This window comes from Myodes glareolus, chromosome 3 (genome assembly GCF_982192425.1).
Source record: "Myodes glareolus chromosome 3, mMyoGla1.1, whole genome shotgun sequence".
NCBI classification, from domain to species: domain Eukaryota; kingdom Metazoa; phylum Chordata; class Mammalia; order Rodentia; family Cricetidae; genus Myodes; species Myodes glareolus.
Window position 1 is genome coordinate 17,879,455 of NC_142028.1, and position 25,497 is coordinate 17,904,951.

Genomic DNA, 25,497 nt, shown 5'->3' on the forward strand with positions numbered 1-25,497 from the left:
AATCGGGTCAGAGATTTCTGCAGCCTTGCTCCTGAAAAGAGAAGTGGGGGAAGGGAGAGCCGATGGCCACATTTCCCCCCAAGCCACATGATCCATTCCCCATGTGACACATTCCAGAGCCTTGGAAAGGAGGAGGGGCCCCCGAGAGTGGGGCTGGGGGTGGGAAGATGGTTTAACAGTCAACCCAGCTCAGCGTCATCCTGTCTCCTACCAGGAAGCGGGCTGTGAGCTGAGGGAAGGCAGAGGACATGAATGTGTTCCGAGGGTTTCCTGGTGGTTTATGGCATCTTCCAGAGTCCTGTCTGAGAGCTGCTTCTGACCAAGAAGACCTACAGAGACTGTCTCTGAAATCAAGTCCCCATGAAGGTATGTGCTCGAGATCGCTCTATCACAGCTGGAATGTGGCTCGGAGGACACAATACCTTCTCTTTCTCTTATTTTTTTTCCAGGCAATTTGGAGATTTTATGGGCTTAAATGCTCATTAGGGGCATTAGATTTGTTACAGGTTCAAAAAAGATGCCTAGGTAGTTCTGTAAAATAAATATTTCAGAGTAAGTACCTATTGAGGGGAAAAATTATTGTATATAGTAATTGATAATAAAACCATAAACTCATTGATGAAAGGATTTCTCCCTGCTTAATCCTAGAAGGGTCTTAGGGAATCATCACTCAGAAGAGCTAGGTTTCAGTGCCTCTTAGAAAATCCCATTTCATCCCTGTGAGCTGCTCTTCTGTGCCCAGGTTACTGGCAGTAGCTTAGGGAGCCTGGGTGGATAGTCCTGCTATTCCTTTGTGCTGTTAGCTCATCCTCCTGATGTCCCTGATAACCAGGAGCACCAGTGACTGTCTCCGAGCTCTGTTTTAGGACCCTAGACTGCCACAGAATTCCACATCTTATGGGAAGCTCTTACAGGAATCTGCCAGATTTAAAAGCTAGAATCTGCTATGCACTCATCTTGGTTTCTTCCAGTCTTTCAACTGAGCACAAAGAGAAGAGCTAGCAAATATACATTTATTTTCATTTAACAGATACTTGAAAAAGTTCTTGTTCTGTGTGAGCCATGATTGCAAGCATAAGTAATTATTAATCTTTACAGAATACAATTTAGAGATAAACCCAGGGACAGAGGAGTTAGTTCAGAAGCTATTCTGTGGTCACTTAGGTAGCACATAATAGAACAAAAACTGAATCTCAAGACTCTTGATCTTGAAATCCTTGTTCTTAACCACTGAGCTATGATGCTTGCCGTCTTGTGTTATCTCAAATGATGTCAACAGTCTATAGAGCTACAAATTTTGTTCAGCTGACGCTACTAGAAGATTGAGTCAGCTTGCTTGGCTAAAGCAGATCTCCAGTGAAATCTATATTTAATTTTGAATTATCCCGATAGTCATGTTCTGTACCCCCAAATAACCCAGTAAGTAATTGCCCGTTCTCTCCATCTTGAACTGCATAAATACCTAGTAGTAAAACATGATGTTACTATGGTGATCACTGATGTATAAAGGAAAAAAGATAAATATGGAATTATGTTATGATTGACTTTTTAAATCAAACCTAGAAATATTCTTCTATCCTCAGAACCTAGTAACAAGCCCAGTCTAAGCATATTGCTTTCGTCTGAGTCTTAAAAGACAATGAATATATCCTGTAAGCCTAGAAAGGAAGAGTGCCATAAATCTGAAGACTGCCTGGGCTGCAGGGTCAGACTTTGTCTCAAAAAAGAAGAAAACCTTAAAAAAATGCATATTAACTATGATGCCTGACTGCATTTGTTGTTTATAATATGCTTTTAAAACAAGGAGATCTTTCTTTGCAAATTATTTTAGGTTTTTAAGGGTAAAAGAAAATTGCTAGCTAGGTGGTGGTGGTGCATGCCTTCACTTGGGGGCAGAGGAAAGTGGACCTCTGTTAGTTTGAGGCCAGCCTGGTCTTCAGAGTAAGTTTCAGGACAGGTCCTGAGAAACTGTCTCAAAAAAATCAAAAATAAATAAATAAAAATTGCTAATACTTTTTTTATAAGTTAGGAATTTCTGGTGCTGAGGAGATGGCTCAATGAATAAAATGGTTGGCAGGCGTGAGGTTCTGAGTTCAGATATTTAGCACTGAGCTTGAAAAATAAAAATTGAGTATGGCTGTATGTACCTGTAATCTCAGCATTAGGAGGCAGAGGTAGGCGGGTCTTTGTGCTAGTCAGCCTTGACCTCTGGCCTGCATGGGTATGAACACACACACACACACACACACACACACACACATACACTCACGGATTTTCTCACTGTGAGTGGTGAACAATGCCTGTAATCACAGGTGAGGAGTTAAAGAATAAGTAAATGAACCACCAAGAATTGAAGGGTAGCCTGAGCTACAGAGTAAGCCTCTGTCTTATAAAAACAAACATAAAAAGTAAAAGATTTTCCCCCTTGATCTGTGTGGGTTTCCTTCTGCTCTCATTCCTCCACGCTGTGGAAAACTGAAAGAGGTGCTGGGTCTAAAACATAAAGTGGAAAGATAAGCAGCAAGCTCAGATTTGCAAACTTGTTTTCAAAACATTGTGTTTTCCTCTAGTAGTTCATTGCAAAGCACTTCGAAGAGTAGTTGTTTTCTCAGTGGCAGACATTTCTCTGGGACAGGTAACTTGAAAAGTGACCTAGTGAATGGTAAACTCTCGGTGCACATGTGTGAACCTACAATGAAAAGACTCAAAACTCTCAGCAGCATTCTGCTGGAACTAATTTTGGGGCCTATGTCAATTTTATTTGTTTATTTATTTAGTTTGTTTTCTGAGATAGGATTTCATGTAGCCTAGATTGGCTTCAAACTTGCCATGTAGCTGGCATGAGCCTTGAGGTGATCCTCTTTGCCTCCCCTTCCCAATCCTGGGATTATAGGCATGTACTTCCATGCACTGCCATGCCCAGCCTTGCACCACTATGCACAGCTCTCTGTTGTAGAAAGGCTGCTTGTTTGTTCCTGGCTGCTCAGCCCCGAAATAATAACACAGAAACATATTATTTGAAATACTGTTTGGCCAATAGCCAAATAGTATTTGGCCAAGACAGATCCTTTATTAACTAATAGTATTCACGGCATACAGAGGGGAATCCCACATCAGCTGAGTCTATTTTGCTGTGGGATAATGCTCTTGTACACTGTAAAGATTTGTCACTCATATTGATTTAATAAAATGCTGACTGGCCAGTAGTCAGGCAGAAAGTATAAATGGGGCAACCAGACTAGGAGAATTCTAGAAAGAGGAAAGGCATAGATGCAGTCATCATCCAGAAGCAGATAAGAACGCTAAGGCATTGAGAAAAGGTACCAAGCCACATAGTTAAACATAAATGAGAATTATGGATTAATTTAAGTTGTAAGAGCTAGTTAGTAATAAGCCTGAGCTAGTAGGCCAAACAGTTTATAATTAATATAAGCTTCTGTGTGTTTATTTGGAACTTAATGGCTGTGGGACAGGGTCTGACAAAAACTTCCATCTATACTATTTTATTTGTATATATTTATAGTAAAGCAGCAAATATGCAGTAAGAAGTTGGGAGCAGTCAAACTGTACTTGGCATTTAGGTATGTTAGTTAGGCTCATCGTGAACCAGAGCTCAGTAGTGTCCTTAAATCCTTCCTTGGGCATCACTGGTCCTCCTCGGACTTCACTGTCCTTAGGATGAAATCCTCCTAGTGTGTTGTGGGGAATTGGATGGGGAAGACCCAGCGGTCTCACACTTTGCTCAGATGTTCTGTCTAACACCTGCATTAATCCATTTCTCATATACTTCATGCTGACAACAAATCAGTAGGTACTGTAATTCTATTGATGAGAACAATAAGCCCAAAGATAATTAACTTGACAGCAGCTATATGGATTGTGAGCTTAAGACCAGACAGACTAGCTCTGGAGCATTTTTTTCACATTTAGCATTTGGAGGCAGATAATTCTTTGATGTTCATTGTGGAATGTTTAGCATTGTCCTTGGATTTTACCTACCACATACCAGTAACACACCCCTTTGAACCCAATGTCTCTAGATGCCATATGTCTTCTGGGAGGTAAAGTTGTTTCCATTTAAGAACTGCCAGACTGAAGCCCCAGTGCTCAGCCCCGTCTTCCACAGTCTCTTCATATCTAAAATGTACAGAGCGCCAGCAGGGTGGCTCAGCCAGTAAAGGTGCTTGTTGCCAGTCCTAACAACGAGAATTGGATCACTAGGACCCATACAGTGGAAGGAAAAAACAGTCTCTTGTAAAAACCAGACTTTGGGTGCACACTTGTAATCTCAGGATTTAGGAGGCAGAGGTAGAAGGATTAGGAGTTTAAGTCTACTTTTCAAATTTGGGGCTAGCTTGGGCTATGAACCCTTGTCTGACTAAATAAAATATATGAACCAAAAAAAAATAATAAGATAGGACTGGGGAGATGGCTCAGAGCAGCCCTGGCTAGCTGTTCTTCCAGAGGTCCTGAGTTCAATTCCCAGCAACCACATGGTGACTCACAACCACCTGTAATGAGGTCTGGTGCCCTCTTCTGGCATTCACTCATATGCTGTATACATGATAAATAAATAAATCTTTTCTTTAAAAAAGTGAAAAATAATAAGATAAAGAAGTTTAGGAGTCTCACTCAAGTAAAGCACTTGCTTCTCAAGTAGGAAGACCTGAGCTAACTCCCTAGCACCTGTGTAAGAATGCTGGGCATCATGGATGTAATCCCAGTGCTGGGGAGGCAGAGACTGGAGGATTTTAGGGCCTTGCTGGCCAGCCATTTTAGCTTAATTAGTGAGCTTAGGACCAATGAATGACACAAAGGAGGTGGGCAGCATTCCTGAGAAAGACACCTAAGATTGCCTTGCCTCCACATACACATGCAAACATGTACACATACGTGTGTACGCTCAGAAGTAAGACAAAGCAAAAACACTGAAACATACAGCAGAGAGAGAAAACAGGAAACACAAGTAGAAACAAGTTTTGGAGGAGCTTCTTTCAGGGTCTGTCAGGTGGCTGAAGCTGAGGCAGGACAGTGTCTTCTCTGTGACGAGTGCTAGTGTTGCCTGTGCTGGACAGGTGTCAGATGTCCTCCAGAGCTGTCTCCATGGTAGTGGTTTCCTTTGGTGCTAGAGTTAGCTTTGCGGCCTTGTCTGGGCAGGTGCTCCCACCCTCTCAAGACTCCAGTGTTTAGACCCTCTAGCAGGTATTGATATAGCTAGCAGGTGTAGGGGAGGAAACCCCAGCACTGAGATCTGTCAGACAGACCTATCTCCATACTCCAGACACACCAAGCATTCATCACCCCCCTGGAGAGGTGTTGTGGACATGATATAATCCACTGGAGCTGCATCGTTCTCAGATTCTACAGCAGTGATCCTCATGGCAGATAGGTCAGTCCAGAAGTTGACCCACAAATTGACCTTGGACTCAGGGCTATCAAACTTCAAAGTGATTCTCCATTGATGAGGTCAGCACCTAACCACTCGGGGCAGCTCCCTCCCCCTGTAGGCTCCACTGCAAAGCAGATCCTCTGTGCCCCCAGCTGTCTTGTTCTCCACATTTGCATCCTTTGGATGTCTCTTTTCTGGGGACAGTAGCATGTTAATTTATGCTCCTTACATTGGCTGTCCATCCTCAGGTCCTTGGGGGCAGGTCTGGTCTTTTTGCTCAGTTTTTTTTCTTCTGTTTCTCTGAACTGTTTGACTGTTCCTATCACACCCTTTGTGAACTCCCAATGTTTTTCCTCTTTGAAATCAGTTCTTGTCCTGATTCTTTTGCACTGTCTTACAAGGCAGCCTCTAATCGTCTACCTTCCCCAGAAGACTTTTAATTTGATGGACTCTCTTCCCTTCCCTTCTCTTCCCTCCCCTCCCCTCCCCTCCCTTCCCCTTCTCTCCCCTCTCTTCCCCTCCCTTCTTCCTTCTTCTGTCTGTATGTGTATGTCTGTGTGTGTATGTACTTGTGCATGCAGGTGCCCGTCATGGTGTTGGGTGCCTTGTAACTAGAGTTCCAGGTAATTGTGAACTGCCAGACATAAGTACTGACAGCAGAACTGGTCTTCTGCACGAGCAGCAGGTGTGCACCAAGCTCTCTTTAGCTGCTGAGCCTTCTCTCCAGCCCCCATCTCTCTGTCTAATTTTGCCTTTGTTTTCTGTGTTGTCAGCATCCTATCTTTCTTGACTTACTTTTCATTGCTGTGATAAGAAACCTCTGATAAAAGTAGTTTAGAGGAAGGAAGGGTTAAATTCAGTTTACAGGTTACTGTCTGTCACTGAGGGAAGTCAGGACAGGAGCTCAAGCAGGAACTTGAATGAGAAAGACTGCTTGTTGGATTACTGGCAGACCTATGCTTATCAACTAGCTCCCACAGTGGCCTCCCCCCAATTAATAATCAGGAAAATCCCCACAGGCCAATCCCCTCAACTGCAAGTCCCTTCTCAGGTGGCTGTAGGCTGTGTCACCCTCACAGAGTCAACCAGGATGCCATCCAGGAAGTTCTTGTCACCCCAGAGTCCTTGACCTTTCCTGTCTCCTTCTAGTAGTTTCAGCTTCAGGCCTAGCATTCACACCTTTCATCCATTTCGGTTCTCTTTATACCTGGCAGGAAGTGGGAGTTTAGTTTCATCCTTTTTCTTGCAGATATCCTGTTTTTCCAGCACCATTTATTGACAAGACAATATGTGTTCTGAGCACCTTTATAAAAGTCACTTGGGTTTAGTTGTATAGTTCACTTCTAGGAATATGTGTGTTTGATGTTTTATTTAATTTTTTAAATCACATTTATTTATTTGGGGGGTTGTTATGCATGTCATGGCAGGAGTGGAAGAAAGTCAGAGGACAACTTATAGAAATCAGTTTTCTCCTGTTACTCTGGATTCTAAGGATGCAGCTCAGGTTGTCAGGCTTGGCAGCAAATGCCTTTACCTGTGGGACCATCTAAGTGGGCTCCCCGCCAACCCCGATGTGTGTCTGTGTCTGTGTCTGTGCCAGTGCCATGCTGGCTCGATTGCTACAGCTTGACTCTGACCATTTGGAGCTTTTGTGATTTGACAGAAATGATTTTTTTCTAATTCTTTAAGGAATGCCATTGGTATTTGGTAGAGGCTGTGTTGGCTCTGTAGATAGATCACTTTGAGCATTACGGACTAACAATTCTGATTCTTCTATCCCCGAACACAAAATTTTTCTTTTCCTTTTTCCCTTCCCCTTTCTTTTCTTCCATCCTTCCCTCCCTCCTTTTGTCCTTCCTAATCTCTTATTTCTTTTTTTCAGACTTTTACAGTTCCCAGTGTAGCTGTCTTTCACATCTTTGATTATGTTTACTCCTACATTTACTCTTAGGTGTTTGCTTTACAGCCATTATAAATGAGATTGCTTTTGGTGTGTATCAAGCGATTGCACTTTTGTGTATTTACTTTGTACCTGTAACTCTGCTGAATTTGCTTATCAGTTTAAATCATTTTCAGTGGGACTTAAGGGTTTTCTTCATGTAAGAGCATATTATCTCCAGACTGACTTGTCTTGCTTTTTGCCACCTTGATGTCCTTGTTTCTTCTGCTTGTGACTTTGAGTGTAACACTAAATAAAAGTGTTGGGAACGGGCACCCTTATTTTGTTCTATCTGAGAGAAAAGTTTCAGCCTTTCCCTACTCACTGTGCTTGGCTTTTATTGTATTGAGGTATTTTTCCTATTCCTAATATTTTGAGAGTTTTTAAGTAATGAAGCAAGATTCAATTTTGAGCCAGGCATTGGTGGTACACACCTTTAATTCCAGCACTCAGGAGGCAGAGGCAGGGGGCTCTCAGTGAGCTGGAAACCAGCCTGGTCTGTATGGCTAGTTCCAGGGCAGCCAGGGCTACACAGAGAAACCCTGTCTAGAAATACAAAGCAAAAAAAAAAAAAAAGTAAATTTTGAATTTGAATTTTTATTCCTATTCTCTTTATTTTTGGAGACAGTGACTTCTTATACTGTAGCCTAGGCTGGCCTGTAACTTACTATGTAGCTCAGGCTAGCTTGTAACTCACTGTAGTCTAGGCAGGCCTCTAACTCAGTATGTAGCTCAGGCTGGCCTGGAATTCACTATGTAGCTCAGGCTGGCCTATAACTCGCGGTAACCTAGGCTTGTCTGTAACTCACGGTAGCCTAGGGTGGCCTGCAACTCCCTGTGTAGTTGCTGTTACTCTCAGATCTGCATCCCTCCTGAATCATCCTCTAGTGATAAGAATTTGAATCCAGTGCCTCAAATCCTAGCACTTGGGAGGTAGAAGCAGGAGGATTAGAAGTTCAAGGTCATTCGTGTCTGTGTACCAAGTTTGAAGCCAGCCTAGGCCGCGTGAGATCCTGTCTAAAACAAACAAATAACAACAACAAAACAGAAAGAAAAAGGAAAGAAATTTAAAAAATTCTTCCATGATCCAGGAAAGTTCAAGAATAGGTTAACATCCACATACTTGTATAGTTTACATAGTCTGGTTATTGATTTCTAGTTTTATTATAGTATAGTTGGAAAATATATTCAATATTATTTTCAGGTTTGTTTGTTTTTGTCACATGTTGAGACTGTTTTGTGGACTATGAATGTCTGTCTTGGAGCATGTTTCATGTGCTGGTTGGAAGAAGACATATGCAGTTGTTGAATGGGACGTTGTCTGCAAGGCCCATTGGGCTGTGATGCCAGCAAACTCTGTTCTTCCCTTATTGATTCTACATCTGGAGGACCTCTCCATTCCAGAAAATGGCTACTAAAGTTACCAGTAGTTACTATGTTGGACACACACACTCTCAGTCCGTGTGTGTATGTGTGTGTGTGTGTATGTGTGTGTATAATAATGAATGACAATGTTTTATATATTTATAAGTATATATATTTGTTATATAAAAATATATATGTTGTTTTATATATAAAATGATTTTTATTTACTTTTTTTGGAGGAGGTATGTATATATGTGTATGTATGAATACATGCATGCGTGTGTGCACATATTAATTAACTAATTTTTGAGACACGGTCTCACTATATAGCCCTGCCTAGCTTGGAACTCACTGTGTAGACCAGGCTGACCTCTGACTTAGAGATCCATCTGCCTCTGCTTCCCAAGTGCGGGGATTAAAGGCCTGTACGACTATGTCTGTTTTAAATCTTTAACTTTAAAATTTTTTTTGCATAAGGTCTTAGGTTCTGTCCCTAGTTCTATAAAAGGAAAATAATCAGTTGACTCTCCATGTGAGAGTTCCCACAAGGATTACTCTGTGTCAGTTTCTGTGGCCCTCATTTGACCATGGGTGATCACAATTCCTGACTGTCTCCCTCCCCCTCCCCCAGACTCTTGAGTCTACTAAGAAAACACTGTGTCACTGCTGCATCACCAGCCAAGTACTTTTTGTTGTTGTTACCTAAAAGTTCTGATCAACAATGTTTATTATTTTTTTTGGTGGGGGGAGGGTGTTCATTTATCATGGCCCATGTTTGAAGGCCAAAGGACAGCTTCTTAAGTTGGTTCTCTCCTTCCCCGTTTACTCCATGTTAGAGAAATGGACTCAATTATCCAGGCTTTCAAGGTAAACACTTTTACCTGCTGAGCCATCTTGCTACACCCCTTGTCCCCCAACTCTCAAATGTTCTTAATGCTTGTTAGTACAGGCTGTGGGCTAGACATGGAAAGGTTAGCTCTCTGTCCCTGTCTTCATGCTCTGGTATGTTTTAGCTTGTCTTTGTCATTTAAGCAAACCTGAATATCTGTGGGTGCTCTGCTGTTGCACACTAGATGGCATCCTAAGTCTGGGTTTACTCAAGTCTGTGGTTCTATGCATAGCCACTGTTGTGACCTAGAGGGCACTCCAAGGCCAGTCTCAAGTTCATCATTGTTCTTCAGGAGACACCAACAAAGGGTAGTCCTTCCCTTGATGTCTGGGGCCAAAGCTACGTCCATATTTGTCTTCCTCAGTCCCTGCCTGTGGTCCCACACTGGAGTTCGGCCGAGCTCTGGGCAAAATCACCAACAAGGTGCTATCCTCAGACTCCCATAATCATCGATGCTGCAACACTGCCTGGCCTGCCAAGACCAGTGTGTCACAGGATAGGTTTGCGTTCATTTTCACTAAAACCATTTGGCACTTGAATAGGTTCTAGAGAGCAGGACCCATATATATATACTGTGTTCTTTAAAACGGAGTTACATTTTAATAAACTTGTTGTCTTCAATTAAAAAAAATATTATTGTGTGTATGTAAATGACATATGTATGTGTGGGGTATGCATGCCATAGTGTGTATGTGGAAGTCAGAGGACAAATTTTGGGAGCTGTTTCTTACACCATATGGGTTCTAGGATTCTAACTCCGCTTCTAAGCCTCTCATGGCATAGCAGATGCTCCACTGAGAATCACTGGCCCTTTTTATGTCTTTTGAGACAGAGTCTGAAACTGGCTGGCCTAAAACTTGCAATGTAGACCAGGCTGGCCTTCAACTCTCCGTGGCCCTCCTATCTCCTCAGTGCTGGGATTACTGTCATGTGTTACCACGCCTGTGGAGACCATGACTTTAAAAGAATGATGCTGTCATTATGAGAGAGACGGAAGATACTAGCTTTCCTGGCTACTTAAAATCATGTTAAACATGCAGACTTTGTCTGTCATTTTAGAATGTATGTGGTGGTTTATTTTGATTGTCACAGGTGATTTGGAGAAAAACCACAGCCTTAAGTATTGTCAACCATAAGTCTTTAAAACCATATCACACATCATGTACTATAGTGCCCACATTAAGATTAGTCCCATGGTTTGGACTTCTTCAGGACAAATGGCTTTTGTGAAGGGGCCTAGGGTACTTAGTTATCCTTTAGAACTTGTGTTACTCTCATTGATTTCTCTATTTCCTCCCTGCAGGTGTATTGGTGGCTACCTCAAGGGATTCTATAAAGCATTTATCTCAGTGTCTCCACCCCAGACAGCAAGCATCCAGAAGCTTCTGTAGGCTCAGGGGTGTGCTGTGAATTCTGTTTTTCTGGAAGTGGCATGTTGTATGTAGTTTAGTAACCAGCTCTGTAGGGAAGAAGGAAAATTTTTTTTATTATATTTGTCTATTTCTGTTGTATGAATATGTCTTAGTTTGAGTTTCTATTGCTGTGAAGAGATACCATGGTCACAACAACTCTTATAAAGGAAAAACATTTAATTGGGGTGGTTTACATATTCAGAGGTTCAGTTCATTATCACCATGGTAGGGTGCATGGCAGCATGTAGGCAGACATCTTAATATGAAGGTAATAGGGAGTGGACTGACTAATTGGATGTGGCTCAAGCATATACGAAACCTCAACCTGTGTCCACAGTGACATGCTTCCGCCAACAAGACCACATCTGCTCCAACAAGGCCACACCTCTTAAAAGTGCCACTTCCTCTGGAGGTATTATCTTTCCATATCATAATGCAAAATGCATTTAGTCCAACTTCAAAAGTCTCCATAGTCTATCACAGCCACAACAATGTTCAGAAGTTCAAAGCCTCTTTTGAGATTCATGTAGTCTCTTAACTGTAATCCCTTATAAAATTAAAATAAAAAAGTAGATCACATATTTCTAACATATAATAGCACAGGATATGCATTACCATTCCAAGATGTAGGGAAAAGAACATAGTGAGGAAATACTGGACCAAAGCAAGACTGAAAGCCAGCTGGGCAAACTCGAAATTCTGCATCTCCATTTCTGATATGAAAGCACTCTTCAGATCTCTAACTTTTTTCAGTTTTGTTGACTGCAACATACTTCTTTCTCTTGGACTGGTTCCACTCCCCATAGCAGCTCTTCTCTTCAGGTATCCCATGGCTCTAACATCTCAGGGTCTCCAAGACAATCCAGGTTTCAACTTCACAGTTTCATGCAATGGCCTCTCTAGACCTCCATTCAGGAACATCCTTGATATATGCCTGGCCTCAGTGACTTTATTCCATAACTTGTTTCTTCTATCCTTAGCTCCAAATCCAGAACCACATCTAAGTTCAGTTGTTTGCTGGTGGTGGAACCTGGTCTTCTTGTTCAATTACATCTTCATCAACTTTCTGTTTTCAGTGGTTACTTTTGTTACCTAAGCTTGGCTATCTTAGAACTTGTTTTATAAACCAAGATGGCCTCAAACTCAAAGATCTACCAGGCTCTGCCTTCTCAGTGCTGGGATAAAAGGGTACACCATAACACCAGGTTCTAACCTGTTCTTTAATTCCCTTTCACAAGTTGGAAATTTAGCTGGGTGAGATTGTACCCTGAAGTCACCACTTCCTTTATTCCATTTCTTAATCTGTTTTTCTCCTTGAATACAGGACTTAGTTCCATTCCACTTTTTGGCACTCCTTTTCTCCTTGAATTTTACATTTTGTAATTTACTCTGCTCAGCTTGCTTCTTTTTTCTTATAAATTTTCCTTAGAGTTACCACTAATAACCATATGACAGTTTATACTCGGCTGTTTTGAGATTTTCTCTGCCAATGGTACTAATCCAAAACCTCTTCACTTTAGACTCAGACAGAATTTTCAGACAAGTGCAAAACCCGCAATATTCTTCACCAAAATATCACAAGATGAATCTCTAGACCACATACCAGCATTCTTCTCCTCTGAAAGCTCTTGATTCCTATTGTTCAAGTCATTCTCAGCACCATTGTCTTCCATGCTCCTACTAGTATGGCCCATTAAGCAATGCTTAAAGTATTCTACTGCTTTCCTAACCCAAAGAACCAAAATTCAAATTCCTCCAAACAAAAACATGGTTGGGCCTATCACAACAATACCCCATTCCCTGGTACCCACTTCTCTTTTAGGTAGGGTTTCTATTGCTGTGAAGAGACACCATGGCCACAGCAACTCTTATAAAGGAAAACATTTAATTGAGGTGGTAGCTTACAGTTTCAGAGGTTTAGTCCCTTATCATCATGGTGAGGATCATGGTGGTATGCAGGCAGACATGGTGCTGTAGAAGGAGCTGTTACATGCTGATGTTGCAGGCAACAGGAAGTGGACTCTGTAGACAGTAACTGAAACTTGAGCAAAAGAGACCACAGAATCTACCCCTACAGTGACACTTCCTCCAACAAGGCCACACCTACTTCAACAAGGCCACATTTCCTAGTAGTGCCACTCCCTTTGGGGGCCATTTTCTTTCAAACCACCACAGAGTATTTCTATTGTAGCTGACTAATTACAAATGTCGCCATGATGTCCTTGAGTCTGGAGTTGGGAAGCAATGTGTAACAGGTAACTGAGAGTCCATTCTATTCAGTTCCAGGCCACCATTGTTTAAGTCATTCCTCTTTTTATGTACAGCCAATATAAGCCCACAGTAAAAGGAATGGTTAAAGGTTAAAGAAAAAAAAAAACTATCAGCATAGTATTTTCTTTAAAAATATTTATGTATTTTTATCTTACCTGTGCAGTTGTTTTGCTTGCTTGATCGTGTGTGTGTGTGTGTGTGTGTGTGTGTGTGTGAGAGAGAGAGAGAGAGAGAGAGAGAGAGAGAGAGAAAGAGAGAGAGGTGCAGTCCCCAATGAGACCAGAAGAGGGCATCATAGCCCTTGGAACTTACAGAGAGATGTCTCTATAAGTGTAGACTTATAGATAAGCCACCATGTAGGTGCTGGGAACCAAACCCCGGTCTCTGCAAGAACAGAAAGTGTTCTTAGCCACTGAGCCATCTCTCTAACCACACCACAGTATTTTCTAAAACGATTAAAATTTTAAAACAGAGACCAACTTTTCCCTCTCTTCATTTTGAGCCTGTGTGTAGCTTGGGGTTAAAGGGTGTGCCACCACTGCCCAACTGGTGGCTGTGATTGTAAATGTGTTGCATATTTTAAATATATAGTGATGTAGGAAGGCCTTCTATGTGTTGCTTTCATTGGTCAATTAATAAAGAAAGTGCTTGGCCTGATAGGTCAGAACATAGGTAAGCGGGGAAGACAGAACAGAATTGTGGGAGAAAGAAAGCAGAGTCAGGCAACCGCCATGAAGCTCTGGCCCGAGATGGACATGGGTTAGAATCTTCCTGGTAAGACATGACCCCGTGATACACAGATGAATAGAAATGGGTTAATCAAGATGTGAGAGTTAGCCAGTAAGAGGCTAGAGTTAATGGGTCAGGCAGTGTTTTAATGAATACAGTTTCTGTGTAATTATTTCGGGTGTAAACTAGCCAGGATCCTGGCAGGAGCACAGCCACCACTCCTTTTGCAACAATATAGCATGTCTTTTAAATATATAACTTTTTATATATTCTTTAAGAATCTCATACATGTATACAATGTATTTTGGTCATATTTGACTCCAACTTTCCTGTCTTAACTCCTGTAAATCTCCCCCTTCACCCCTGCCTTTCAAAATCATGTTTTTGTGTGTTTTGGTTATGATTGGGTCTTACTATGTAGCCCTGGCTGGCCTGGAACTCAATAAATAGACCAGGCTGCCTTCAGACTTACAGAGTTTGAAGTACAGAGTAAAGCACTCTGCCTCTAGAGTGCTGGCTTTGAAGGGTATACCACCATGCCTGACCTGTCTTTTTTTTTTTTTTTTTTTTAAACTCACTGAGTCTAATTTGTGTTGCCCATATATGCATGGCTGTGGGGCCATCCAATGGAGCATGGTCAGCCACCCAGGGATCATGTCCATAAAGAAAACTGACTGCTCCCCTGGCAGCCATCAGCTGTCACTAGCTCCTCAGCTAGGGATGGATACATCACAAATTCAAGTTGAAAAGATGTTATCTGTGGGTAGGCGAGAGGCTGTAGGGAATAACTTGATATTTCTAGTTTTGGATGAGGAGTCCAGAAAGGCCTCCAAGCACAGCCTGTGTGACCCTCCAGATTCAGGTTAAGCCTCTGGTCTCCGTGTGCATGAAGCTCACCCAGATGGAGTGAAGTGCCGTTTCCAACTGTGTGGCCAAGGGGAAAGCTTCCGGCTCCTTTCCCTGGTAAAACCAGCTAGTGATAGCATCTGCCCCCGAGGATTATACACAGAAGTATTACCTGTGGGTGACAATATTGTCACAGCCCCACTGTAATCGAATTAGCGTTGCTATCTAAAATGACCTTAGGTGCTACAGTCCGTCCATATTACTATTCTGTAGAAGCATTCTAAACTAAGTTAGGTAAAAAACTAGCATTTTGACAATCCTAAGCTAAGATTGATTTTTATTTTATTTTAAGTTTTTGGTTTTGGAGAGACAGACTCTCTCATTCAGGTTGAACACGGCACAGACAGCCTGGTCTGGAGAACTCTTCAGTAGAAAGGGCTACAACACATTCTACAAACCCAGTATGGCCTGTTTGACTTGCTTTCTGAAGGCAACACACAGGCTCAAATGAAGAGAGGGAAAAGCTGGTCTCTGTTTTAAAATTTTAATCATTTTAGAAAATACTGTGGTGTGGTTAGAGAGATGGCTCAGTGGCTAAGAACACTTTCTGTTCTTGCAGAGACCTGGGGTTTGGTTCCCAGCACCCACATGGTGGCTTATCTGTAAGTCTACATTTACCTACATCTCTCTGTAAGTTCCAGGGGCAATGATGCCCTCCTCTGGTCTCACTGAGGACTGCACACATCTCACACACAGGCAAGCAAAACAACTGCACATGTAAGATAAAAATATATAAATATTTTTTTAAACAAAATACTATGCTGATAGTTTTTTTTTTCTTTAACCATTCCTTTTACTGTGGACTTGTATTGGCTGTACATAAAAAGAGAAATGCCTTAAACAATGGTGGCCTGGAACTGAATAGAATGGACTCTCAGGTAAATGTCAATTGTTAGTGGTGTTTTTTGCATGGGTTTGCATATGGTATACATGCATGTGTGTATGCAGAGGCCAGAGGTTGACATTAGGTGTCTTCCTCTGGTCTGCCTTATTTACGGAGACAGGATCTCCCATTGAACCAGAGCTTGCTGATACTGCTAGTCCAACTGACCAGCTTGTCCTAAAAATTCCATCTCTGTCTCCCAAGGGCTGGGATTATAGCCAGGCCTCCATGCCCACCAGGTTTTATATGGGTTCTGGAGGTCTAAGGTTTTATATGCGTTTTGAAGGTCTAAGACTCCTGTCTGATACCCAGCACTTTATCTACTGAGTGTTTTTCTAGCTCCCTTTCCTAGAGTTTTAAAACTCCTACGTGTGACGTTGCATAGAAATTAACTAGTCTTTGATCAGCTTAGCTGGGATCAGCCCTCCACAGTGCGCAAAGTTCATCATGTGTGCCCCTCTTGTTTTTTGTTTGTTTTTCTTTTGACAGGGTCTCATATTACAGCTCTGACTGGCCTTGTCACAGAGATCCACTTGTTTCTGCTTTCCTAGTACTTAGATTAAAAGCATGTGTCATCACATCCAAGAATCCTTCTCCTGTGGTCCTTCTCTTCATCTTATTAGCTTCCAGTCTTTCATCTGCCCATCAGTCCTTCCTTCCTTCCTTTCATCCATCCTCCTATCCATCCTTCCTTTCACCTCTTTCCTTCTTTCTATCTATTCATTCATCCTTCCATCTATCCATCCATCTAAAGATGCAGTGTGGCTAGCCTCTAGAGAGACATTTTACCTCTCTCAATGCTCAGACTGTCCTCAGACTGCATCCTCAGACTACACTGAGCTCTTGTCTCCTCCTGCCTTATTCTTCTCTCTGCCCAACTATATCCTGGCACCTGTCTCCACCTCCCCAGCTCTGGGATTAAAGGTGTGGGATCCCAAGTAACTGGAATCACTTTTGTCGAACTCTTTCTCTTTTAGACAGATTCAATCTCGCGTAGGCCGGGGTGACCTTGAACTAACAGAGATCCCGTGGCCTCCTGGGATTAAAGGTGTGTGTCACCTCTCCCTGGCCACTAGTGGCTTAACTCTGTGCTCTGATCTTCAGGCAAGTTTTATTTGTTAAAACACAAAATATCACTACAAGATGTCAAGATGAGGTTGCTTCTAAGAGCATTTGAAGGAACGCAGATTTAGAGGCATTAAAAAATATCAGCATTGGGCTGGAGAGATGGCTCAGCGGTTAAGAGCATTGCCTGCTCTTCCAAAGGTCCTGAGTTCAATTCCCAGCAACCACATGGTGGCTCACAACCATCTGTAATGAGACCTGGTGCCCTCTTCTGGACTGCAGAAAGAATACTGTATGCATGATAAACAAATAAATAAATATTAAAAAAAACTCTTAAAAAATGTCAGCATTAAAACAGTGTCAGCTGGTTAGGCACAAAATTGGTTAATGTACTACAAGGCAACAAGTGCCTAGCTTCAGGATTATTTGTTCAGCTAGACAGGAATATATAAGTTAACATAAATTTACAGAGTATCTGTCACTTCTAAAATTACCATATATAGATGACTCTAGACATAGTTACTAATTAAACAGCCCCCCCCCTTTTTTTTCCTGAAAGGCATTTATTTCTATACTTGCAGAAGCCTTTGAGAAGTTTTTCTCTGGGACGCCAGGATGACAAGAAGCAGGCTTTTCCCTGCTTTGGGGTAGACCTGTCTGTGGGCCCTAAGCTGCCATTTCCCCGCCCTCTCTTCCAGCATCGTTTTTGCTTCTGTTCCTCCAGTTATCATGTTGAGCTCCCTGAGGACACAGTGATCTTCTGTCTGCTCCCATTGAATTCTCCTAGCAGTGCCATGGGTGGGCGGGGTTTGTTAAAGTTCCTTGTGCTTATGGGTCCAATTCAGTTAATATTTAACAAGCAATTATTAATGCAAAGTCCTTGAGTTAGACCATGAGGCATGGAGAAAAGAATAATGCCTCCTCCAGACCCCATAGTTCAGCGGGCAAAGACAGAAACATAGAAAGCCATCGAAAGTTGTGTTTCTTAATCATCACCTGGCTGTCTCTGGAACATCCTGATGCCTTTTATGTTCCCGACTCATTAAATTAAAATCCCAGGGCTGGGGGGTGGGACCAGAAACCAGTATATTTTAGAGGTTTCTGGGAGATTATAGTGAATTGCTAAGCTAGAGAAAACTTAGTGAAGGATTAAGTGCAGAATCAACCGGGCACCACAGCCTTTCTGGACAGGTTAACCTACTATCTAACCACATTTTAGCCCATGAGTGCAGAAAATACAGCCTTTCATTGTAAGTGTGGGGAAGTCTTAGGTCAGTTCGGTTGCAAAACACCTACCAAATATACACTTCTGGGGGTTGGGGAGATGGCTCAGTCAGTGTCGGACAGCAAGTGCAAGGGCCTGACTTGGTCTCCTACTGCCCGTTTGAAGGGCTGGGCACTGTCGAATGGTCCTGTTAGCTCTGGTACAGAGCAGAGGCAGGAGGACCTCAGGAGGTGCTAGCTAGCCAGTCGGAGGCCTATGTCAAAAACTGCAGGGGAAGGCCTGAAAACGTGGCTCAGTAGTAAGAGCATTTGTTGCTCATGCAGATACCCCAGCTTTGGTTCCCAGCTTACATATTGTGGTTTATAACTGCCTGTAAGTTCAGTTCCAGGGGACCCAACGCCCTCTTCTGACTGCTGAAGGCACCAGGCATGTACACAGTGCACATACATGCAAGTAGGAAAAACGCTCATACACATAAATCTAAAAAAAAATTAAAATAATACGTGGATGTTACAGCTTGCTCATACCCACATTTATTTTAAAACATAATACAGAGGACAGTGAGTGAGGAAGACACACTGATATTCACACACAGATGTGTACACACACAAAGGATAAAAATACCCTAGGAGGTATGGCTTGAAGGAGACTGTGTGTCTAAGGATAATGGAACCTCAAAGGTCAGCCCAGAAGGCTCCCCTCTGAATTTATCTCTGTGCTGTTTTACTGGGATTTTTTTCTCCCCTGTCTTTTTGAGGATCCTTCCTTCTTTCCTCCTTCCCACTCTTCCCCCCCCTTTTCTTTTTCTTCTCCCTTTGCCCTTTTTTGAGACAGGATCGTTATGTCACCCTGGCTGTCCTGGAACCCAGAGTTCTCCACACCCAGCCTAGTAGTTGTGTTTTCTAATCATTGGCAATCGACCACCAAGCGCAGTGTCTATACAATGGAGTCTTTTTGCCACTCCTGGGTAATACACACAAAGGTCACCACAGAGGTACCTGCACGTCTGTGTTCACTGCAACCCAGCTCACCACAGCCAAGATACAGAATCAGCCAGCAGATAAATAAAGAAAATGTGATACCTACAGAGCATAGTAGAGTCCATCTGGCCATCCAGAATAAAGGGAAGTGGATGGGAGGTGGAGATCCTAGCAACAAAACAGCTCAGACACAGACAAGTATCACGTTTTTCTGTCATCTCAGGATCTTAGATTTTGAATAGATACATGAAATCATTGATGTGTGTGTGTGTGTGAGAGAGAGGGGGGGGGAGGGAGACAGACAGACAGACAGACATGACAGAAGAAAGATTGTCTGGGAGAAGAAAGCCTAGCAAGAGGAAAGAAAAAGATGTTTTGGAGGGCGAATGTGGTCACGCACGTGACTGGCTTGAATGAAATGTCTATGAAACCCAGTACTGTACAGTGTAGAGTCTAAAAAGACCAGGCTTGTTAGCAGCCAGCTTACGTGACAGCATCTTAACAGGAGGCTTCATTCTTGTCTCATCTAGAACTAAGAGGAAAAGAATGACTATGGTTTTTGCTCACAGAATGGAGAACGACCAGCCGCCTGTGCTTACTGCTACCCCGCTGGTGCCCCTTCAGAACCACAGCTGCGTGGAAGCAGCTGAGGCCCTGCTGCCCGGTGGCCTGGTGGAATTCCATGAGGAACACAGCTGGATGAGCAACAGGACAGACCTTCGGTATAGACTGAACCCTGGAGAGGTGGCTACAGCCAGCATTTTCTTTGGCGCTCTGTGGTTGTTCTCTATCTTTGGCAATTCCCTGGTGTGTCTGGTCATCCACAGGAGCCGGAGGACTCAGTCCACCACCAACTACTTTGTGGTGTCCATGGCGTGTGCTGACCTTCTCATCAGTGTGGCCAGCACGCCTTTCGTTGTGCTGCAGTTCACCACGGGACAGTGGACCCTCGGCAGTGCCATGTGCAAGGTCGTGCGCTACTGCCAGTATCTTACTCCGGGCGTCCAGATCTACGTGCTCCTCTCCATCTGCATAGACCGCTTCTACACCATCGTCTACCCACTGAGCTTCAAGGTGTCCAGGGAAAAGGCCAAGAAGATGATCGCAGCCTCCTGGATCTTAGATGCAGCCTTTGTGACCCCCGTCTTCTTTTTCTACGGCTCCAGCTGGGACAGCCATTGTAACTACTTCCTCCCTTCCTCCTGGGAAGGAACCGCCTATACTGTCATCCACTTCTTGGTGGGCTTTGTGATTCCCTCTGTCCTCATCATCTTATTCTACCAGAAGGTCATAAAATACATCTGGAGAATAGGCACTGATGGGCGGACCCTGAGGAGGACGATGAATATCGTCCCCAGGACAAAGGTGAGAACTGTTAAGATGTTTCTCCTCTTGAACGTAGTGTTTCTGTCCTCCTGGCTGCCTTTCCATGTGGCTCAGCTCTGGCACCCCCACGAGCAAGACTACAAGAAGAGCTCCCTTGTCTTCACAGCGGTCACGTGGGTGTCCTTTAGCTCTTCCGCCTCGAAGCCCACTCTCTACTCGATTTATAATGCCAATTTTCGGAGAGGGTTGAAAGAGACTTTCTGCATGTCCTCGATGAGATGCTACCGCAGCAACGCCTACACCATCACAGCCAGCTCGAGGATGGCCAAAAGAAACTATGTCGGCATTTCAGAAATCCCCCCCGTGAGCAGGACGGTAACCAAAGACTCCGTCTACGACTCATTTGACCGAGAGGCCAGGGAAAAGAAGCTTGCCTGGCCCATCAATTCAAACCCACCAAACACTTTTGTCTAATTTCTAAGAATTCTTTCACTGTTATGTGCCAGAAATTAAGAAGCTTTAAATACATAAAGAGGGAAGTGATTAACGCTGTTTTCACTCAGCTGTCTGTTCTGTAAAGTGCATCCACTGTTGATTACGGTTCCTGTGGATCTTGTTGGTCAGTAGTGTGCCCACTGTTAGTTGCCCATGAAAAGTTCTTTTGTGGGCTGGAGAGATGGCTCAGTGGTTAAGAGCAGTGGTTGGTCTTCCAAGGACCCAAGTCCAAACCCCAGCACCCACGTGACAGCTCACAGCCACCTGTAGTTCCAGTTTCAGGGGAGTCAGTGACCTCTTTTGGCCTCTCGGAACACTACACGCTTGTGCACAGACACTTACGTTGGCAAAGCACCTTTACACATAAAATTTTTAAAAAGCAAAAACCTCTTTGTTCGTTTGTTTGGAAGTTCTTTCCTGAGTGGGAGCGATGGCTCAGAGGGTGGGGGCGCTCACTACCAAGCCTGACAACTTGAGTTAGATCCCAGTAGCCCCATGATGAAAGGAGAGAACCAACTCCCGCAAGTTGCCTTCTGGTCTCCACACACGTTTTGTGGCACGCCTGCACTTGTGTGTACACACTCACACTAAATAAATGTGAACAAAAAATTAAAAACATTTGGCTATTTTTGCCCTATCCCCAGGTCAGTATACACACTCTTCTACTGTCGGTTCTGTTTGATTTGTTTTGTTTTACTGAATTTTGGTAACTGTGGCCTTCTGTTCCACTGAAATCTCTTAAACAGCACATTTCATTGTGTTTCTCAGCCGAGCAACCCTGTATGCATTTGCATGTTACCTCCTGAAAGGGGGCGGGGCCCATCCACCAAGCCATGTGGATCTGGGGAAGCCTCCTGGGATGGGTTAAACCATTCTTTGGGGGACAGATGCTTGCAGTCATCTACATTCCTTGCCTTCTCTTGTTATCCTTCCTTAATCCAAGCATCTGGTGAAGTCTTGAAAATCCACTATTTATTTATTGGTGGTGGGGTGCACTTGGAGAGACAGAGGACAGCTCGGGTAGGTTCTGGAGCCTGAACTTAGGTCATTGGGCTTAACAACGGGCACCTTTCCCCCTGAGCCTTCTTACTGGTGTAAGCTTGAAACCAATGTACTAACATACTGTGATCCATGCACAGAGCTCCCAGGACCCGTATCTTCCTTCTCTAAGTCATACACAGGCAAAGGAGCAAGCCTCCTTGCTAGGCTTGCCAAAAACAGGAATGACATTTCTCTGTGCTCTGCAATTCACAGAGACCTTCAAATGCCTGGACCTCCTGTGACCACCAGGACCCAAGGACAAGATGTGACTACTTTTTCTCCTATAAATTCAGACATGAGGCCTTTTATTGTAATTACAATTAAAAAAAGTTCACTTACATGTTCGGGGGTGGTGCCCACAGAGACCAGATGGCATTTGATCCCCTGGGACTAGAATTAGACTGTTGTCAGCCACCCAACACAGGTGCTGGGATCAAATTTGGGTCCACTGCTAGAGTAACATGTGCTCCTGAGGAGCCATCCTCCAGCCCCATAAGGTCATCTCGTCAGACATCCTTCTCTTCTGTCTCCCTAGCTTGAACCAAGATTTGCTTCCAAACTCAGACTCCTGTGTGACTTATGAGTTGGCTCCTTTATTCCCAGGTGCACATTATTTGAAATCTAGCACTAGTACCTTTAGAACATACATATATTCTATTCTAGATATATGTTTATCTGGATATAGCACACACTTATAATTCTAGTCCTCTGGAGAGGAAGGCAGGAGAATCCGAAGTTCAAGGTCATCCTTGGCTACACACGTAAGACTATGTCTCAAAGACAATACAACACAAAGAATTTATTTTAATGAAATAAGGGCTCTACAGACAAGCCTGGTTTGCATTTTCATGGACTAACTAACAAGCCATGTGTAATAACTCATTGTTCATCCTCTCAGCAATTCCATGATGTATTTATGGGTTTTATTTGTGTTTCCTTAGTTTGGGTCTCATTTTATAGCCCAGACTGACTACATATTCAAGGCACTCTTGCCTCAGCCTCACCTGTGATGAGTTCATAATTGTCTCTATTTACCAGATGAGGAGACTGGAACTTCTCATGTGAGGCAGCTTGTTAGGTTGGAATGTGACAGCTGGTATTCTGACTCGGGCCCTCCTCCTGTGGCTCATTCCTTACCATTTCAGAAGTCTCAGAGAACGTGAGCAGCCCCACCAAGACGTGCCCTGTGGGCCTGATCATGACCTCATAAAGATGACCTCAAGATGGAGTTTAATGCTGGCTCACACCTTTCTCTTGGCCATAGATTGGCTCTTCAACCTCTGATATGAATGTTTTGAGATCCAGAAGTTACAAACACCAGTAAATAAGACAAGACTATGTGTAGTATTTGTGACAACGGACAGCAATGCAGGCACTCACTTTAAATCACAACACTCAGGAGGCAGAGACAGGCAGAACCCCAAGTTTAAGTCATTCTGGTCTACATAGCAAGATCCGGGCCAGCCAAGGCTACATAGTGAGAGCCTGTCTCAAAAGCCAAGACAAACCCAAACAGAACAATAAGATACTTGCTTTAAGATCGTCTACAGAGGTTGCACGCTCTCGCACTCCGGAGGCAGGAGGACCTGGAATTTCAAGGTCAGCCTGGTCTACACAGTAGGCTCCAGGCCAGCAGGATCACGTCGTGAGACTGTCCTCAGCAGCGGACGACAACAAAATACCTTCAGAAATGCTTTGAGGTCAAGATGCTCCCGTCAAAGGACCAATTCAAAAGGCTAAAAATGTAAAAGAAAACAAGACCTTGTGTTTCCCTCTGTCCCCCTCTTCACACGCTTGGCAGATGTCTCTGAAATGAGTCAGAGGCTTGCCTCACTTGGCCCTTGCATTTCATGGTTCAGACTTTAAAGTAGAAAGCTCCCTTCTACTTGTTCTACTTATTTTTGTTTGTTTTCGTTTTTGAGACAGGATTTCTCTGTGTAGCCTTGGTTATCCTGGAACTCACTGTAGACCAGGCTACCTTCAAATTCGCAGAGATCCACCTGCCTCTGCCTTCTGAGTGCTGGGATTATAGGCATGTGTGCCACTACCTGGCACTTATTTTAAAGACTGTAGTGTGTGTGTGTGTGTGTGTGTGTGTGTGTGTGTGTGTGTGTGTGTGTGTTGTAGAAGTGTACAAGTGCCTGTGGAGAAGAGAGGGCATTAGAACCTCCTGGGAACTCGATGCCAGTCCTCTGCAAGATCAGCAAGTGCTCTTAATTGCTAAGCCACCTCCCCAGACCCTACTTATTTAAACTTTATTATTGTCATTGTGTGTACGTATGATGTGTGTGTGCACACTCAGGCCAGGCTCACTCAGCGAGCCCAGCAGCTTTCCTACTTTGCTTCTGTGCCTGGGATAAACACCATGACTAGAAGCAACCTGGGGAGGAAAGGGTTTGTTTCATTTTACATACCTCATAGTCCCTCATGCAGGGAAGTCAGGGCTGGGGCCTGGAGTCAGAAACTGAAGCACAGCCCAGGGAAGAATCTGCTTACTGGCTTGCTTCCATGGCTTACTCAGCCCAGGACGACCAGCCCAGGGTGGCACTGCCCACAGTGGTCTAGGCTTTCCCATGTCAATCATCAATAAAGAAAATAGCCCAGCAGATTTGCTTCCAGGCCTGTCTGATGGAGGCATTTTCTCAATTCAGGGTCTTCTTCCCAGAGGACTCTAGCTTGTGTCAAGTTGACAAAAAACTAACACCTGCCCCCATTTTATTGATTTATGGGTTTGGGGTTATTTATTTATTTTCATTGTTGTTATTTTGGGTTTTTTTTTGAGACAGGGTTTATTTGTATATCCTTGGCTGTCTTGGAACTCGGACTGTAGGTCAAGCTGGCCTCAAACTCACAGAGATCCACCTGCCTCTGCCTCCTGAGTGCTGGGATTAAGGACATGTGTGGCACCACCAGCTGGCCTTGATTTTGTCTCATGTAGCCCAAGCTGGTCTAGAACTTTCTGTAAAGACAAGGCTGTCCTTGAACCCCTGTCCCTGCTGTCTCTGCCTCCCAAATGCTGGGGTCACACCAGATTACAGCATCATCCCAGCTTTATTCTATTTTACTGTCTTATTTTTTAAATCTAATTTTTCGGGGGTAGTGGAATGGAGGTATATCTCACTGTGTAGCACTGGCTGTCCTGGAACTCACTATATAGACCAGGCTAGACTCAGAGTCATACAGATCTGCTTGCCTCTGCCTCCAGAGTGCTGGTATTAAAATCATGTGCCATTATGCCCAGCCACAGCAGGACTCTCTTAAAATTAAAAAAAGAGAGAGCTGAGGATACTGCTCAATAGAAAGTGATAGTCTGGAACATGTAAGGCATTCGGATTAGTCCCATCCCATCCCCCCACCCCCACCACACCCCGTGCGCGCTTTTCCCCCACATACACATCTGAAAAATAAAAAAGATTTAGGCTCGTGCTTTGGATCCTAGGAGGCTGAAGACCTGGAATACATAGCTGAGAGTTCCAGGCCAGCCTAGGCTACAAAGTGAGACTATGTCTCCTAAAAAGTAAATACATAAAATAACAATTTAAATTAAATACATATTTTCCAGAGCAGAAGGGACACTAAAAG

At 43.5% G+C, this 25,497-nt stretch overlaps 1 protein-coding gene across 2 annotated transcripts; it reads left to right on the plus strand.

Moving 5' to 3' along the window:
- Nucleotides 1–225: 225 nt before the first annotated feature.
- Gpr19 (G protein-coupled receptor 19) lies at nucleotides 226–21,490 on the plus strand. 2 transcript variants are annotated; one of them, XM_048432426.3, is made up of 2 exons: nucleotides 226–366; nucleotides 19,584–21,490. In XM_048432426.3, exon 2 carries the CDS (start codon nucleotides 19,600–19,602, stop codon nucleotides 20,851–20,853), a length of 1,254 nt encoding a protein of 417 aa, XP_048288383.3. In that variant the 5' UTR covers nucleotides 226–366; nucleotides 19,584–19,599; the 3' UTR covers nucleotides 20,854–21,490. The 2 variants fall into 2 exon arrangements, with proteins under 2 accessions (XP_048288383.3, XP_048288385.3); XM_048432428.3 differs by having other exon boundaries at nucleotides 229–366; nucleotides 19,623–21,490.
- Nucleotides 21,491–25,497: the final 4,007 nt, after the last annotated feature.

What these genes read in the sequence shown, in the direction of transcription:
- Gpr19 (XM_048432426.3), top strand. Translation starts at nt 19,600, where the DNA reads ATGACTATGGTTTTTGCTCACAGAATGGAGAACGACCAGCCGCCTGTG.